Below are 17,667 nucleotides of genomic sequence, written 5' to 3' on the forward strand. Positions count from 1 at the left end.
ACCACAGACAGCAAGCGGGCCTTATCTGACTTCATTCCCATTTCCACACTGATGGGAAGCTGAGGTTCAGACAGGTGGACCCCCTCAGCTTTTGAGGAGAAAGGGCCAGGGTTGGGGGACCCTTCTAGGCCCTCCTGTGAGGGTGTCTGGTGCCTATTCCCAGCCTCCCTGTTTTCCTCCAGCCAGCACCCCACCTGATGACTCCTCTAGGACCAGGGAGAGCCCCCAAGAATCAGAGAGTGACCTTCTAGGACCCGGAAGAGGCTGACTTAGACTCTCCCTGTCCCCACAGACCTAGTGAGAGCCCCAAGGCTGCTGCTCTGCACAGGCCATGGAGACCACAGGCCGCCGGGAATGGGGCCTTGGCTTCTCGGGGCTGAGGATCTAACCCCCTGCCCAGAACAGCTTCCTGCCCTGAGCAGTGGCATAAATGGTGACTGATGACAGTCCAAGAGGGCCCAGAGTTTCTGGTCTGAAACCTGGAATTGGGTTAGGGGTAGGGGCAGGCCTTAATATGCCGTGAGTACCTTTACAATCAGTCAACAAACCTGGAAGCATCTGAGCACCTGCAATTTGGCAAGCCCCGAGGGTGAGCATGTGGGGTTGCTGGGGACAAATGAAGGACCACCAGGCTCAGGTGGCTGGGGCTCTTCAGTCTGAGAGGAGAATCCCCCACCCTTGTAGGCTAAGGTGGGTACGGGAAGGTGAGGAGCCTCATGGAAACTGCTCTGCCAGATGCAGCTCCCTGCTATCAGCCCAGTAGTGGTGAGCAGCTACAATGGTGGCTGCCTCTGCCAGGCCAGCCAGGAAGGCACTCACATCCCAGCACAGCTTCACGTCTGGGCCTAACATATGCTCCATGCTGACCACTGTGGTCATGGGCTGCAGAGCAGGCAGTGTACCCACCACTGTGCTCAACCTGCACTATGCCAGTGACCTCACCAGCGCAGGCCCCAGCTGGATCAAAAAGGGCAGAGGAGAGTTCCCAGGTGGGCTGGTGGAAAGGACTCTGACTACTATCCATGAGGATGTGGGTTTGATCCCTGGCCTTGCTTGTTGGGTCGGGGATCCGGCGTTGCCTGGGAGCTGTGGTGCAGGTCGCAGATGCAGCTAAGATCCCCTGTTGCTGTGGCTGTGGTTCAGGCCAGCAGCTGTAGCTCGGATTAGACCCCTAGAGTGGGAACTTCCATATGCCTTGGGTGTGGCCCTAAAAAGAAAAAAAAAAAAAAAAAAAAAAAGGCAGAGGCTGTTCTCCAGTCTCCTCCTCCAGGGCTCCTCCCGGAGGCTCATCCGCGTGCAGTGACCGGGCGGGAGACAGGGAGAATGGTGGAGGACCCTGGCATGGGGTGAAGCAAGGGGTCCCCTCTTGGAAGCTCAGGCCCCAAGCCGACCGACCGCGCGAGTATAGCAGAGGAGAACCGTAAGTGATGCCTGCTCATCCGCCTCGGGTAGGGACTACAGCAGAGAGCTGTCTTAATGCCCTAACACCACTAAGCCGCCGGAGCCCACAACTTGTGGTGCTGGTATAGCGGCGAGCGCTGGCCAGACTTCTGCCCACATTAGACATGGCGGCGCTGACCTCATAGAGACCTCTGCGCCTGTGCAGCGTCCCCCTCCACCCTAGCCTCGCCGCGAACAGGCAAGAGCTGGAAGTCGGACATCCGCCAAGAGCACCTTTGGGCTCGCTTCTGCAAGTACGCATGCGCCGAGCGTTTACGTGTTCTGTCAGCCCCAAAGGGCGCCTTTGCATCCCTGCTCCGGATTGGTCTATGGATATGCCGTGTTGTTCTGCGCACGCGCTACTTTTGCTGACCCGGAAGTTATCGCCTCACTTAAAATCGTTGGACCGCTGCGCACGGCCTCTTCCTGTCTGTGCCAGGGCGGCGCGTGGTCCACGCCAAGCGGTAGAGACGCCTCAGCCGCGGTCTTAGGTAAGGGTCTCGGGGATTTGTGGGTCCGAGGACCAAACCAGAGTTTTCCGGAAGTCGTGTGTGAGCCCCGACCTCTTGAGCTTCCCCTGGAAGGACACAAATAGTGGCGCGGGGGAAGTTACTTTTGCCCCGTTGTTGGCTCCCGGTAGCCCCGCCGCCGCCGTAGCCTTGCCCCACGGCGGACCGGAGAATGTTGGCTTTGCCTCTACAATTGTACTACATGTAGGAAGTAGCTGTTGTTTTTAGGTGCAGTATGCAGGGTTTTTCCTAGATAGGAGCCTTTAGTCCCTATTTGGGGTCAGAAACCAACTTCAGCCCTTGCGTTGATAAAGCGCAGAATTACTACTATTGAATCTTTTCCGTGTTACTTTGTAAGCTGAGCCTAAAGCGGTTTATAGACTTTTCTAAGGTCCCAGAGCTCTTGAAGATGGTTGGGATTTTAACGCCAAGTCAGTGCATTTGGTCTCGTCTGCCCATTCTGGGCTTCACTGCAACTGTTGAAAGCGTGCCTGCCAACTCTTGGCCTCGGAATTCCTGGGTGAGAGACGGATGTTTCTTGCTGAGAAATGAGTGGTTTTTCTAAGGCTCAACAAAGTGGACCCAGATGTTTGCAGCTTTCCTTGGTTCTTGGTGACTTCTTATTTTTCAGGATGTGGGCTAGCTTCAGACTCAGTGGTGGGTATGCTTTGGGTTTTGACACTTTGTGTTCCTAGGATGACGGAGTGGGAGACAGCTGCACCCGCAGTGGCGGAGACCCCAGACATCAAGCTCTTTGGGAAGTGGAGCACCGACGATGTGCAGATTAATGACATATCCTTGCAGGTGAGGGGTTTTGCTGCGCCTCTAATGGTGGAATCACTTGAAAGTCATAGCTGTTCTCCAAGAGTCGAAGGTGGCTCAAGTAGAAGAGGAACACCGCACCCATCTTTGGTGTTTTTCCTTGTGTCCTGTTAGAAGTTGCCACATTGGTAGTCAGGAGATGGTTCCTTCCTGAGAGTGTCCCATCCCACAAGCTATTTGGTAGGAAGAGTCACCATTGTAATGTTTTAAAGTGTAAGGGCCTGATGGTATTGTTTTGTTTGGGGAAATCTAATTGTCTCAAAATTCTGGTTCTTATTTTTGTCCTGTAGAATTTAATGCATCTTTTTAACAAATTTAGGTCATGAAATGTAATTTAAATCTCTGTTATATCTTACATATACATATTCTAATGCCAGTATCTCTCAGTTGCATGGCCTTGGTACACTTTTTGGAAATTTTTGTTGAGCAAAAACATAAAAGTTTATTTCTGAACTCAGTTTCGTTGGTCTTTGTGTCTATGCTTCTGCCAATACCCCAGGCCTTTTTAAAATTTTATTTATTTATTTATTTATTGTCTTTTTAGGGCCGCATCTGCAGCATATGGAGGATCCCAGTCTAGGGGTCGAATTGAAGCTGTAGCTGCCGTTCTGTGCCAGAGCCACAGCAATGCTGAATTCTTTTTTAATTTTCCGTTATAGCTGGTTACAGTGTTCTGTCAATTTTCTACTACACAGCAAGGTGACCCAGTCCCACAAACTTAAATACATTCTTTTTCCCACATTATCATGCTCCAACATAAGTGACTAGCTATAGCTCCTAGTGCCGTACAGCGGGAATGTATTGCTTATCCATTCCAAGAGCAATAGTTTGCATTTATTAACCCCAAATTCCCAGTCCATCCCTCTCCGTCCCCCTCCCCCTTGGCAACCACAAGTCTGTTCTCCAAGTCCATGATTTTCTTTTCTGTGGAAAGGTTCGTTTGTGCCATGTATTAGATTCTAGATATAAGTGATATTATGTGATACTTGTTTTTCTCTTTCTGACTGACTTCACTGAGTATGAGAGTCTCTAGTTTGGTCTGTGTTGCTGCAAATGGCATTATTTTGGTTTTTTTTTTTTTTGTCTTTTTGCCATTTCTTGGGCCGCTCCTGCGGCATATGGAGGTTCCCAGGATAGGGGTCGAATCGGAGCTGTAGCCACCGGCCTACACCAGAGCCACAGCAACGCGGGATCCGAGCCGCGTCTGCAACCTACACCACAGCTCACGGCAACGCTGGATCGTTAACCCACTGAGCAAGGGCAGGGACCGAACCCTCAACCTCATGGTTCCTAGTCGGATTCGTTAACCACTGCACCATGACGGGAACTCCGGTTTTTTTGTTTTTTGTTTTTTGTCTTTTCTAGGGCTTTACCCGTGGCATATGGAGGTTCCCAGGCTAGAGGTCTAATTGGAGCTATAGCCGCTGGCCTAGGCCACAGACACAGCAACGCGGGACCTGAGGCATGTCTGCAACCTACACCACAGCTCACGGCAACGCCAGATCCTTAACCCATTGAGCAAGGCCAGGGATCTAACCCGAAACCTCATGGTTCCTAGTTGGATTCATTAACCACTGAGCCACGACAGGAACTCCTATTTTGTTCTTTTCTTTATGGCTGAGTAGTATTCCATTTTATGGCTGAGAAGTATAATCCAGTCATCCGTCAATGGACATTTACGTTGTTTCCATGTCTTGGCTATTGTGCAATGCTGGATTCTTAACTGAGGCCAGGGATTGAACCCACATCCTCATAGATATTAGTTGGGTTTGTTATCGCTGAGCCACGACAGGAACTCCCAAAGCAATGGATTCTTAGCACTACACCGCCAGGGAACTCCCAGTAGTGGTTCAGGTATATATACAGCAAAGTGAATCAGTTATGCACATTTACAGTCTTTCTCAGATTCTTTTCCACATTACATCTTTGCCTATCACACGGTGTTGAGATTTCCCAGTACTATACAGTGAATTCACTTTGAATGTGTTGTAAGGCTAGGCTCTTTGAGTCACATGTGATTTCTGTCGCATGGATGTTTGCTCCTTGTTTTCTTTTTCTTCTGGCTATTTTTGTTTGTTTGGTTTTTTAGGGCCACACACAAGGCATATGGAAGTTCTCAGGCTAGGGGTCAAATAGGAGCTGCAGCTGCAGCTGCAGGCCTGTGCCACAGCCACAGCAGTGCTAGAACCTTTATGCGTTGATCTAGACGAGAGGTGGAACCTGCGTCCTCGTGGATGCTGGTCAGGTCTGTTACCACTGAGCCACAATGGGCACTCTAAAAGATTTTTAAAACATTGATTCTCTGGGGTGGTCCCCCCCAACCCCAGTTTAAGGCACACTAGGCAATGTCTGGGTACATTTTGGGCTATAAGTGCTGAGGAGCGCTCTTGGCATACTGGATGCTGCTAAATATGCCACAGTGCACAGCGCAGCCCCTCCACGAAGAATTATCTGATACAATAGGTGTCTGGTATAGAGTTTGGAGAAACACTTCATTTTGTCTCGTTTGTTTGTTTGTTTGTTCTGTCTTTTCTAGGGCCACACCTGTGGCATATGGAGGTGCCCTAGGGGTCTAATCGGAGCTGTAGCCTCCGACCTACACTGCAGGTCACAGCCATGCCGGATCCTCAACCCACTGATCGAGGTGAGGGATGGAGCCCGCAACCTCATGATTCCTAGTCAGATTCATTAACCACTGCACCATGATGGGAACTCCAAGAAACACTTCATTAACACAACTCGGAGCCTGGGCTGTCATCTTCGTTCTCCACACCCCTTCATCCCATTATACAGGAAATGATCTTTTCAATGACTCGCAGGAACTGGTTTCGGTGTTGTAGTGGCAGGCAGGGCTCACGCACAAGCTCCTGCGGGTGGATGGGGGCTTCCCTTTGTGTGTCCGGTCCCTGTGGTCCTTGCCAAGGTCCAGCTGCTCCTGACCATGGTCCCTCCATCCCTCTTCTGCTGCCCCAGGATTACATCGCGGTGAAGGAAAAGTATGCCAAGTACCTGCCCCACAGCGCAGGGCGCTATGCCGCCAAGCGCTTCCGCAAGGCCCAGTGCCCCATTGTGGAGCGCCTCACCAACTCCATGATGATGCACGGCCGAAACAACGGCAAGAAGCTCATGACCGTGCGCATCGTCAAGCATGCCTTCGAGATCATCCACCTGCTCACGGGCGAGGTAGGGCCTGCCCTGCACCCCAGGGCCCTCGGCCGCCGTGCCAGCGGCCCACCAGGGTCCTCCGCCTGCCAGGTGGGGAGGGCCGCTGGCTGGGCGGCGGGCTTATGGGCCCCCTCTCTCAGAATCCGCTGCAGGTCCTGGTGAACGCCATCATCAACAGCGGCCCCCGGGAGGACTCAACCCGCATCGGCCGAGCCGGAACCGTGAGGCGGCAGGCGGTGGACGTGTCCCCACTGCGCCGTGTGAATCAGGTGGGCTGGGGGTGCTCACCCGCTGGCAGCGGCCTGGCTGGGGCAGGGTTGACGGTTGGGAATGTTCGTGTGTGTCTGTGTTTTTCCTGAGGGTCGCTTTCTCCAGGAACTTGTCTTGAGTTCTCCCCCGAGGCAGAGCAGACACACGCTCTGGGCCCTCTCCTGGGCAGCATTTGGCTGGCAGACCAGTGTCCTTTGGGTGTATGTTTCTACACTCCTGGATTGTTTGAGAATCTGCTAGAGGCTTTTTGTTTATTTGTTTAGCTGTTTGGTTGTTAGGGCCACATCTGAGGCATATGGAAGTTCCCAGGCTAGGGGTCAAATCAGAGCTACAACCGCCAGCCGCAGCCACAGCAACACTAGATCCAGGGCGCATCTGTAATCTACACCACAGCTCATGGCAACGTCGGATCTTTAACCCAGTGAGCAGGCCCAGGGATCGAACCCACATCCTCATGGATACTAGTTGGATTTGTTACTGCTGTGCCACAGTGGGAACTTAAGTTAGAGGCATTTTAACCATTTCCCTGTTAACACCGCATTGGGGTCTCCTAAGAATGACTTGACATTCTATCACCGTTGTTACCTCCCAAGTAATTTTTGAAAATTGTTTGTTTATTTGCTTTTTAGGGCTGTACTTGCAGCATACAGAAGTTTCCAGGCTTAAGGGTCGAATTGGAGCCACAGCTGGTGGCCTTCACCACAGCTCACAGCAATGACAGATCCTTAATCCACTGAGCAAGGCCAGGGATCAAACCCGCATCCTCATGGGTACTAGTTGGGCTCGTTTCCGCTGTCCCACATCAGGAACACCTGTCTCCGAGTAGTTGAATAGCACTCCAGCGTTCAGTGTCCCTTCACTGTTGCAGTTGGCGGAGCCGTCCCCAGCATGCCCGTTATAGCTGTTCCATTCCAACCAAGGTTTCCAGGCCAGGAGCACACATTACATTTCCCTGCGGCGTGTCTCAGGTCCGCTGTCATCAGGAGCCTTAGTCTGATGCCAGATCTAGCAGCACACCTTCTTTACTGCATCGTGGGCTTCCACTGTGCTCGTGGGCCCCCCAGTGCTCATTGGGGGCTTGGGTACTGGAGAATGTGGTGCTGCCTGGTTTGGAGGAACCCCTGCTAAGCCGACCCCTACTCTCTAGGCCATCTGGCTGCTGTGCACGGGTGCCCGAGAGGCTGCTTTCCGGAACATCAAGACCATTGCCGAGTGCCTGGCAGATGAGCTCATCAATGCCGCCAAGGTGGGTGAGGACACTGGGTGTGCTGTCTCCAGGGGAGGGCCCTCCACCGTTGGTGCTAACCGTCCCTTCTTGCAGGGCTCCTCCAACTCCTACGCCATCAAGAAGAAGGATGAGCTGGAACGTGTGGCCAAATCCAACCGTTGATTTCCCAGCTGCAGCCCCAATAAAACTGTTTGCCATTTAGGGTGGCCCCACCCTCCTGTGCACTGTGTCCATTGGGGGTGGGTCTGGGAGCAAGAGGTGGGTGCAGGACAACCCCTGTGTCTTGGGGAGCTACCCACATTCCTGGCATGTCTTCTGATCTCTGGGGATCTGGATTCACCAGGGAAGCACTCACTCAGCTCAGGAAGCACCGCTGACTCAGAACCATGGCACCCTGGGGTGCAGGCCTGGCTGCCTGGACTCTTACAGCAAGTTTTGGAAATGAGCTGGGTGGGGTCCTGGCAGAGACGTCACTGGTTTGGGTGGGCGGGGGGGGGCTTGGTGGTTGAAACCCACTACCACGAGGGAGGGGGGGGTGTACAGTAGGAAGCCAAGGCCTAGGCTCTGGGCCAGAACAGCACGTAGCCCTTGTTCTGCCGGCCCTAGCCCATCTTCTGTGGGGTCTCTGCCTTCAGCCCTCAGGGCTCCAAAGTCCCCCACGTGCCCCACAGCTCCCCTAACACCGGGGTTGCACTCGCCCCGCCAGTGGCTCTGGCGGGGAGGGTTCCTGAGGTGTTGAAGGCTGGGGGTAGTGGAGTTTGCCTTCCTCAGGGAACTGGGCTGTCACATCCGTGTCAACCTGTGCCACCCTCAACATCTGCCAAGGTCAGACTTGGTGCTCACCATCCTGGGGGTGGGGCGGGCAGTCAGACAGGTCTGGTTGCAACCTGGGTCTGGAGGGAGGGGTCCTGCCTTGGGCACCTCCCATGGGGAGGGGTGTTTGGTATCCACCTGCAGGTAGGCCTACGGATGGGGTCAGAGCAGGCAGGAAAGTGCCGGCCAGAGGGTGGAGGTGCCAACAGGTAGGAAGGACCACTGGTCCCCTGGGTTCTTAGAGTGGTGGGGAGCCTCCGACTCCGGGTTTGCAGCTGGGATGCTGGCCACCCATCCTAAAGCTTGGGCCCTCCCTCATCTGCCTTTCCCTTGAGTCTCCCAAGGGTTTGCCTAGCTCTCGGGGGTACCTCTAAGCTTTGCTCCCTGTCTCTCTGCAGTCCTTCCTGGCATCACTCAGGCCCACTCCTGCCTGGGGCATCTGGGGGCAGCTCAGCATCCTTTGCGCCCTGTGTCCCGGTTCCTAGTCCCGTCTTGCCCCTCCACCTCCCTACACCCTTCTGTGCTCTACTCCCAGTCTCCTCTCCGGGTCTCCGCGTCCTCTGCTGTCCCTCCAGACCCCTCTCCCCGTAGGTCGGGTCCAGATGCCCTGTCCTCGGCCACCCTGGCTCCGCCGCCACCGGCCCCCTCAGGGCTCGGGCCCCGGCAGCCCCGGCAGAGGGGAGGATGAAGACGAGGGCGAGGAGGAGGAAGGGGACGGGAGCCCGGGCCCTATCCTGCCCCCCGCGTCCCCCGTGGAGTGCCTCATCTGCGTGTCACCCTTCGACAGCGTGTTCAAGCTGCCCAAGCGCCTGGACTGCGGCCACATCTTCTGCCTCGAGTGCCTGGCGCGCCTGTCCCTGGCCACTGCGGGTGGCGGCGACGCAGTGGCCTGCCCGGTGTGCCGCGCGCCCACGCGCCTGGCCCCGCGCCGCGGGCTGCCCGCGCTCCCCACGCAGCTCGCCCTGCTGCCCGGCGCCCCGCTGCCAGGCCAGGGCGCCGTGCGCTTCGACCGCCGGCGCGGCCTGCTCTACCTGAGGCCGCCGTCCGCGCCCGGGCCGCGCAAGGCCCGCCCGCCGCCGCCGCCGCCGCCGCCGCCGCTGCGCCTCGGCCGCCCGCTGTCCCGCCGCCTGACGCTGCGCAGCTCGGCCTGGGTCTTCCACGCGGCCGTCGCCCTGGCCGTGCTGGTGGCCGCGGGCCTCGTGGTCTCGGGCGTCTACATCTTCTTCCTCATCCCGCGCGCCGCCGCCTCGAGCTCCGCGCGGCCCCAGCTCGTGGCGCTCGCGCCGGCGCCCAGCTTCTGGCTCCCGCCTCGGCCCACGCCCGCCGCGCCCTGGACCCCCGCCTGGACGCCGCGCCCCGCGCGCCCTGAGCCGGACGCCGAGCCGCCAGAGGCTGCGGAGGACGCGCTGCAGCCCGAGGGGTTTCCCGAGGAGACGCCGGCTGGGCCCTCGGACCGCGGGTGGGGGGCAGGGGCGGCCCCGGCCCCGGACTGGGCCCCGCGGGCACGGGGCGGGAGGAGGCTGCGGGGGTCACGGTAAACGCGGGTGCGCCGCAGGCCGTCGCCAGGCCTGGGGACCTGGGTTCGGGGCGTCCTGATCCCCGCGGAGGCCTTAGAGGGTGCCTGGCAAGCACGCATTTCCCCAGAGGGGCCTGGTGCGAGGATTCCTGGCGGCGTGGCATGCGGAGGGCCCCTTTCGGGGAGCACCCCGGCTCCGATCCCTGTGGGCCTCAGATGTGGGACCCCCGAGTCTGTAAAGGCCCTGCTGGGAGGCACTCATAACCCTCCTATACTATCGGTGAAGGTCCAGTCGGCAGAACCCTGATTCTCTTGCGCTAGACCAGCCGCAGAGACGCCCAGAACCACATCGAGCAGGGGCCCTGCTCGGAGCATCCCCATCCCTGCTCCTCCTGACGGTCCTCCTGAGTGCACTCCGGTTCAGAGCCTCAAGAACGTTCCTCCTCGGCCGGACCAGGGCTGAGGACTCAGATTTACCCATCTTTGTGGCCACCATCCCTGGCCGGCCCATTGCAAGGCCTACTGCTACCCGCTTCCCCAGCCTGTGGGCTTGGTTTTCTCCTCTGCTGCCTGTAGGCTGGGCCTGGTGGGATCCAGCTGTCTCCGTGCTGGTCCTGAGCTGCTGCCTTGCACACCTGACTTGGAGTGGTGGTGCAGCAGTGGCCTGTCCAGGGCTGGGGAGGGACAGATAGGGCCGGAGCTTCAAAGACTGGCTCCCTCCTGGGTCCTGTGTATCAACTTGCAGTGGAAGCCTCGACTTTCCCTATGGGTAGTGGCTTCTGAGATTCTCCTACTCTGCTCTGAGGCAGCTCTGGTGCCTGAGGCTCGAAGAAGTCAAAGTCGCCCTCTGGGTCAGAGAATATCATGTGATTGTAGGTGGAGGCTCCCTCCTGGACACCCGGGCCTCCCAAGGATCCTGGCCCCTCTCCCTAGCCATGAGAGCCCCCGACACCCCCTCTCCGCTCATGAAATTCTCAGGGCCAGTTACTGCACCTCCTCCAGGTCGGACAAGCTTTCCTGCCAGCCCTGCTGTGCACCAGGCTGGAGCCTCAGCGCTCCTTGCGGAAGCAGCCAACAAGTGGCGCTCCAATTCCCGCCCTCCTCTCGGAAGGGGTTAACCACCCTCCGCACAAACTGAACATGGGCCCTGTCTCCCCGACAGGCCTGGCGCCCCAGGCAGCCTCACTTCACCCAAGGCTGGGGTGCCATGTGTGGCAGGTGGCATCCAGCACTCTCGGGAGAGAAATGTGACTCCTATGGGGCTGGAGGCTCCTCTTAGATTTATTTACATGTGTGTCCACAGCGCCTGGCACACAGGGCTACCGGATGGTTTTCTAGGGAGTGGCATCCTTGCAAGTAACCAAGAGGCATCCTGGGAAGCCTACGGTATCCGAGGCTCACCTGGCTCCCAGCCACCCCAGCCTAGGCCTGTCAGTGGAGCTCCGGATGGGGGCTACTGCTTCCAGGTGGGAAGCAGGAGGGGGAGCATCAGGGTGCCCAAGGGAGTGTCTTCCCAGACAGTTCCTGTCCCACACCCGGGGCCAGTGATGCCAGTGTGTTGGATCACGGGACAGGCACGTCCCGGTGCCGCAGGGAGGATACCTGGCCAGGCAGGAGCAGGATTGCTTGGTGGTCTCTATTGCTTTCCCCCGGCTCCTGCCACAAATTACCACCAAATCAGTTCCATAGAACACCTGTTAGTTATCTTACAGTTCTGTGGGCCAGAAGTCTTTTTTGAATCCGAGCCACAACTGTGACAATGCCAGGTCCTTAAACCACTGTGCCACAGCAGGAACTCACAGGTCAGAAGTCTTGAAATCAGTTTCACCAGGTTGAAGTGGGTCTGCAGGGCTAGTTCCTCATGGACGCTCTAGGAGAGAATTGCCTTAGCTTCTCTATCCTCTGGAGCTGCGCTCCTTGGCTTCCTCCTCTGTCTTCAGGGGCAGCAGGATAGCATCTTCCAATCTCTTCCTGACTCTCCTGCCTCCCTCTTTCACCTTAAGGATACTGGGATTACACTGGCCCACCCCTAAGCCAGGATAACTTCTCTGACTCCATGTCCTTCATTTAATCACACCTGTGAAGTCCATTTTACCATGTAAAGTAAGAGACTCTCGGATTCCAGGGACGAGGATCTGGATGACATTGGGGGCATGATTCAGCTGACCACAGGGTCTTTCACCTCCTGCTGTGCATCGCTCGCCTTCTCTACCCCAGGCTGGGAGGGCTTGGAGGGGGGCGTAGAACTGGCAGGAAGGGGCCCAGCCCGGGCCGGGACAGAGAGGTGGAGAGCAGCAGAAATGGGCCCTTGGCTGCAGTGCACAGAGGGGGAGGAGACAACACTTTCTGCCTGCGGGGGTTCAAGGAAGGCTGCCTGCAGGAACAGACCTCAGAGCTGTGTCTTCAAGGATACTCAGAGGAAACAACAGCTGGCATTGAGGCAGGGAGACTGGATGCAGGCAGCTGGCAGCTAAGGGCAGTGGGCAGGGCTGGCTTCTCCCTGCCCTAACTCACTTCCTCCTCGGGACTCTGGGGAAGGGCTGCTTCTCCACCCTGCCAGCTAGGAGCCTGAGGCCTCAGTCTCTCTTCCCATAAAATGAGGCTGATGACAGAGCCCAGGGGCTGCTGAGCGTCCCTGTCTGCCAATTGCTACCTCTGTGTCTACCCGCCCACTGCCCATGAACAAACGGGATGCCTAAAACCACTCTGGGGCCTGGATCACATGGGGATTCTCCCCACACTTGCCTTCCAGCCTCCCGCCACCTGGAGCTGTGCCCTCCCCGCCTCCCTCTGCCCACTCCATCCCTGCTGGATGCACCCCTACACCTGCCAGGGCTTCTCCTCCTCATGGTCCCTATGGCTGTGAACATGGCGGGTTGGGGGTGTGTCAGCCGCAGGACCTGGCAAGGTGCCAGGGAGGCCTCCTTTACCGGCCAGATTTTAGTTCTCTCTTCTGCAAAGCAGGAGAAAATAAATTACTTACAGGAAGAATTCGTTCATTCACAAGTATTTATTGAGTGCCTGCTGCATACCAAGGGCACACCGGGGGTACTTTGGGAACAAGGGACGTCGCATGGCTGATGATGTCCGGAGGGCTAAGAGCCATCATCCAGTCAACACTGCCTCCCTCCACACTCGTGGCGCCCCCAGCTCCCCCAACATTTTCCAGGCCCTCCCCCAGTTCTCTTCTTCCCCCGGAAGCTCTACTGCACCAGGATCCAACCAGGCTCTCCTCGGAAGGGGGCCTCTGCTCACCCGTCGGGGCACCCTCTTGTATTCAGGCCAAGGGAACACTCGTTGGATCCTGGAAATGCAAGTGTCCAGCTTACAGATGGGGAAACTGAGGCCAAGGTGCTGGGCAGGGCGTGGATTCGAACAGGGACCAGAGAGCTTTCTGCAAAACACCCCTCCTCGACTCGACCCCCTTGGCTGGGAGGCTTTTCCTTCCTCCCGCAGCCACATCTCTCTCTGTCCTCCAATTTCTCCGTCCTTTGCTGCTCGCCAGCCTCCGCGCGGGTCCAGGCCAGGGGGAAACTGCGGAGGCGGCCCTCGAGGCGGACCAATCGGAGGCCGCGATGAGGGCTGGGGGCGTGGCCGGCACTGCACTTGGCCCTTTTCTCTCTTTATCTCTTTCCCTCTCTCTCTCTTCCTCTCTCTTTATCTTTTCCTTTCCTCTCTTCCTCTCTCTTTCTTTTATCCCTTCTTTCTCTTTCTCTCTCTCTTTCTTTCGTTCTTTCTCTTTCTTTCCAGCTGCACCCGCCGCACCCGCGCCGAATGGAAGTTCCCAGGCCAGGGATCGACTCTGAACCGCGCGGCAGCAACGCCCGATCCTTAACCCGCTGGGCTGGGTGGGAAAGGAACCGGCGCCTCCACGGAGGCAAGTCGGATCCTTAACCACCGCGCCACCGAGGGAACTCTGGCACATTTTCACCTCATCTCCGCGGCGTTGACCGCATCTTACCCCTCCGCCAGGGCCTGGTTCGGGAGCAGCAAAGGCGACCGACACGGGTACCCAGTTGGAAGCCTGAAGCCAGCGTTGCTGTGGCGATTTTGCCCGCCTTCTGCCGGGGCGCATCAGAGCTGCGCGGGCAGAGTGTTCCGGCCTCAGACTAGAGGGAGGAACTGGGGCTGCGCCCAAAGGGCTGTGACCAATCGGGGACCCGGAGCCAGAGCTGCCACGACGACTGCAGGAGAGCGTCGGAGCAACGCAGCTACCGGGCTGGGAGGTGCGGAATCGATCCGATTGTCATCACACTGCTGGCGCTTCTGCTCTGCGCCCCGCTCCGCGCTCTGTATCGGCAGGTCCCGGGCCTTGCAGCCGTTCGTGCTCATCTAGTTATGAGTACATTTTAAGGGAGATGCGATAAGATTACAAAGAAAAACCCCTGGTGCAGTGACTGTTGCGCTCTCTCGAACCCTAACCCCAACCCCTGGCATACCTCGCAAGTCCGCGGATCCTCAGTTCCAAGAGTGAAACAGGCTCGGATGGGGAGCGTCCCCCCCCAGGGGCACACCTTGAGAGGACAGAGCTGGGCTTGTCCCCCTAAGCTGGGCTTCCCCTGTCCGATCGCTCTCACAGGAGTCTTGGGGCCAGAGAGACCAGGAGAGACCCGTGTCCCTCTCTGGGGCATGGATGCTTCCACTCTAATGACCATACATAACTCCTCGTTGGGTATGAGACTTTTCCAAGGAATCTTCCAGAAATCTTAGTTTGTATTTAAAAATTTTTGGTTTTAAAATTTGCATTCCTGTTTATTTATTTTATTTTTGGCCTCACTCGCGGCATGTGGAAGTTCCCGGCCAGAGATCAAACCCCTGCCCAAGCTGCAACCCAAGCCACTGCAGTAACAATGTCAGATCTTTAACCCACTGCACCACAAGGGAACCCCTGCTCATTTTTATTTTTAATAACAATTTTCTTAAAATATAATTTACACACTGCACAATTTGCCCATTTAGCATGTACAGTTCGTTGGGTTATTAATATGATCTCAGAGTTGTGCAACCATCACCGCTATTTAATTGCAGAATATTTTCAAAAATAAATCTCATACCCTTCAGAGGCACGTCTCATCTCTCCTTTCTCTCAACCCCTGGCAACTGTTAGTCTATGTTTTATCTCTATGGGTTTGCCTATCCTGGCCTGGAAATCTGAATTTCATGCAACTTTTATGTTACACAATAGCATTCTTTTGATTTTTTCAATCTCTAAAAAGCATAAAAACTATTCTCATTTTGGAGATGGGACGGAAGCAGACAATGGCCTAAACTTGGCCCAAAGGCTGTAATCTGCTGAGCCCTGGCTTAAATTACTCCAGACTTTTTTCTTTGGTCCTTTTAGGGCCGCACCCAAATGAAATGAAAACGGTGTTCACAGGGTTGTATGCAAGTATTCGTAGCCACTCTATTCGAAATAAATAGTGGAAACAACTCCACTATCCATTACCATGGTGGATAAATACAATGTGGTGCGTCCATAAAATGGACTCCTTTAAATCATCAGAAGCAAAGAATTTATGATGTATATGCAACACATGGCGGGGAGGGAAGCCTGGAGGTAAGTGAAAGAAGCCAAGAAAAAATTATGGAGTCCATTTATTCGAATTCCAGAAAAGACAAAATTGTAGTTTTGTACATTGGCTGCACTCACAAGATGAGAACTTTACGAGCTCCTATAAGAAGACAGATGTGGGGCATTTTGTGTGTGTGCGTGTGTGTCTTTTTAGGGCATATGCTTAGTTTCCAGGCTAGGGGTGAAATTGAAGCTGTAGCTGCTGGCCTATACCACAGCCACAATGAATGGCAGATCCTTAACCCACTGATGCCAGGGATCGAACCAGCATCCTCATGGATACTAGTTGGATTTGCTACAGTTGAGCTAGGATGGGAACATATACGACGGGCATTTTTGACTGAAGGCTTTCCCCAGCTGTTGTCTGAGTAAAACTCTGGTGTGAACTTGCTGCTGCAGACTTCGGCGATATTATGACTAAAGGTTTCTCTACACTCCTTACACACACGGGATTTTGTTCCATTGTGAATTCCTCAGTAGTAAAGAAGGGTTTCTTCTCATCAAAGGCCTTCCTGTAAGCCTGCAGGTATAGAGCGAGTTTTCAGCGTCTGTTCTCAGGAGGTTCTGCAAAAGGCATTGCCGAGGCCCCAGTTGCCCGAGACAAAACAGCCCAGGAATGCCTGTCCTGGCTCAGCAGTATCGAACCCGGCTAGCATCCATGAGGACGCAGGTTCGATCCCTGGCCTCCCTCAGTGGGTTAAGGATCCAGCATTGCTTCGAGCTGTGCTGTAGGATCCGCGTTGCTGTGGCTGCGTCTGGGCCCGGTAAGCAGCGACTGTTCCGATTTGACCGATTTCCCCAGGGCCTGGGAACTTCCATACGCCTCCGGTGCAGACCTAAAAAAAGACGGAAAAAGAGAAAGAGCCCAGGCCCTAGGGAGTCCACATCTCTGCCCACAGCCAACTGCTGATGCTCTCGACACCTCATCCTCCTGCTCAGGTCCCCGGGCCCTTGGTTCCCAGTTGCTCAACGTCAAGGGCGACGCATCCGGGGCGGCTACGGGCACCCGTCTGCCTCAGCCTTGACGCCCCCCGACACACCCCTGCGGGGCTGGGACCCTAGGCTCCAGGAGGCTGGACATTCGCCCGCGGTGCATACAGGGCGTGCTGGGACCCGCTCCACTCTCGTGCAGGGTCGGTCGGCTCAGGGAGCCCGCGCGACCAGGTCCTTCTGACTAAAGGCAACTACAAACGGCATCAAAGGAACCACCGCCAGGGCCGCCGGGAGAAGCCCCGCCCAGCCTCCCGCCTAGAAACGCTCACGTCTTGGGCTCTCATTGGCCAGACCCTCATTGCGCGGTGTCTTCTGGGTAACGTAGTTCCCGGCGCAGGGAAGCTGGCGCGCTGGCGTCCTGCCGCGTCTTCGCTGGTGCCTGAGACTCGCGGTCCCGACTGTGGGACCGGCTGCCTCACACCCGGCCTCGGTCCTCCCGGGCCTTGTGGGCATTTTACACAGGAGGGCTTGAGGACTGAGGCCCAGACTGCCCCCGTCAGCCCGTGGCCACCCATCCCTCGGCGGAGATCGCTGCCTTTCAGGGTCCAGTTTTGGCCCGACGGCGGCGGTGATGTTGGGCCGGCGAAGGTGAGTAGAGGGTCCCCGGGGGCCTCCCTCCCTGCTCGGCCTCCATGTGGGGACGTTGGTGTCCGGAGACCCTTCCTTCTTGCCGTCGCATCTGGTCCGAACCCTGAATCGCAGTCGGGTTACGCAGAGGGTTCCCATCTCTCAGTCAAGGGGACATGACGTGGAAGGTGCTGCTGCCGAAACTCAGGGTTTGGGGTGAAGAAGAAACGACCAGTTTTATTGTTTGGTCGAGCAAGGGGGGAACCCGGTGGGCTGAGCCCTCAAAACTGTGTGTCCTGCCCAGGAGGATTTGGTGAGGAGTTTTACGGCAGTGGTTCAAGAGCGGGATTGTTGAGAAGGATTCGACTTTGTGCAGGGTCTGTATTCCTTTAATCTGGCCTCGGGGGGTCTCCTGAGGAGTTTCTGTGGTTCTCCAGGTTATCAAACTGTGAGCTTTTCTCTGCAAGAAAGAGTACTTCATACCTAACATCTTACTTCCTCTGGGGGGCTTGTTAGCGCTGCAGAAGAGTTCAAAGATACTGTTATGTGTTTTCCTCGAGGGGGAACCAGGACCCTGCCCCAAGTGTACATTATTGTTTCTTTTTTATTTTAATTTTTTTCCTTCTTTCCTTCCTTCCTTCCGTCCTTTCTTCTCTGCCACACCCGCGGCATGTGGAAGTTCTCGGGCCTGGGATGGAATCCACCCTGCATTTGCGACCTGCGCCACAGCTGCAGCAATGCCAGATCTTCTGTTCGTTGCGCCGCTTGGGAA

At 56.2% G+C, this 17,667-nt stretch overlaps 2 protein-coding genes and 1 long non-coding RNA gene across 4 annotated transcripts; 2 read left to right on the forward strand and 1 right to left on the reverse strand.

The window, feature by feature from the left end:
• RPS5 (ribosomal protein S5) lies at positions 1,250–7,648 on the forward strand. Its single transcript, XM_003128133.4, has 6 exons — positions 1,250–1,931; positions 2,645–2,753; positions 5,745–5,954; positions 6,077–6,205; positions 7,354–7,452; positions 7,528–7,648. Exons 2-6 carry the CDS (start codon positions 2,646–2,648, stop codon positions 7,594–7,596), a joined length of 615 nt encoding a protein of 204 aa, XP_003128181.1. The 5' UTR covers positions 1,250–1,931; position 2,645; the 3' UTR covers positions 7,597–7,648.
• Positions 7,947–10,226, forward strand: RNF225 (ring finger protein 225). Its single transcript, XM_005664947.3, has 2 exons — positions 7,947–9,706; positions 10,085–10,226. Exons 1-2 carry the CDS (start codon positions 8,850–8,852, stop codon positions 10,224–10,226), a joined length of 999 nt encoding a protein of 332 aa, XP_005665004.1. The 5' UTR covers positions 7,947–8,849.
• LOC102160975 lies at positions 12,755–14,544 on the reverse strand. 2 transcript variants are annotated; one of them, XR_001309221.2, is made up of 2 exons: positions 13,695–14,544; positions 12,755–13,067 (listed from the first exon to the last, which is right to left on the reverse strand). It is a non-coding gene; the product is annotated as an uncharacterized LOC102160975 (long non-coding RNA). The 2 variants fall into 2 exon arrangements; XR_303919.3 differs by having other exon boundaries at positions 13,725–14,518.

This window comes from Sus scrofa, chromosome 6 (genome assembly GCF_000003025.6).
Source record: "Sus scrofa isolate TJ Tabasco breed Duroc chromosome 6, Sscrofa11.1, whole genome shotgun sequence".
Lineage (NCBI taxonomy): Eukaryota > Metazoa > Chordata > Mammalia > Artiodactyla > Suidae > Sus > Sus scrofa.

Coding starts and splice junctions, on each gene's coding strand:
- RPS5 (XM_003128133.4), top strand. CDS start 2,646: ATGACGGAGTGGGAGACAGCTGCACCCGCAGTGGCGGAGACCCCAGAC. Junction 5,955..6,076: donor TCCACCTGCTCACGGGCGAG/GTAGGGCCTGCC, acceptor CCCCTCTCTCAG/AATCCGCTGCAGGTCCTGGT. Junction 6,206..7,353: donor CACTGCGCCGTGTGAATCAG/GTGGGCTGGGGG, acceptor CCTACTCTCTAG/GCCATCTGGCTGCTGTGCAC.
- RNF225 (XM_005664947.3), top strand. CDS start 8,850: ATGCCCTGTCCTCGGCCACCCTGGCTCCGCCGCCACCGGCCCCCTCAG. Junction 9,707..10,084: donor GCTGGGCCCTCGGACCGCGG/GTGGGGGGCAGG, acceptor CTCTTGCGCTAG/ACCAGCCGCAGAGACGCCCA.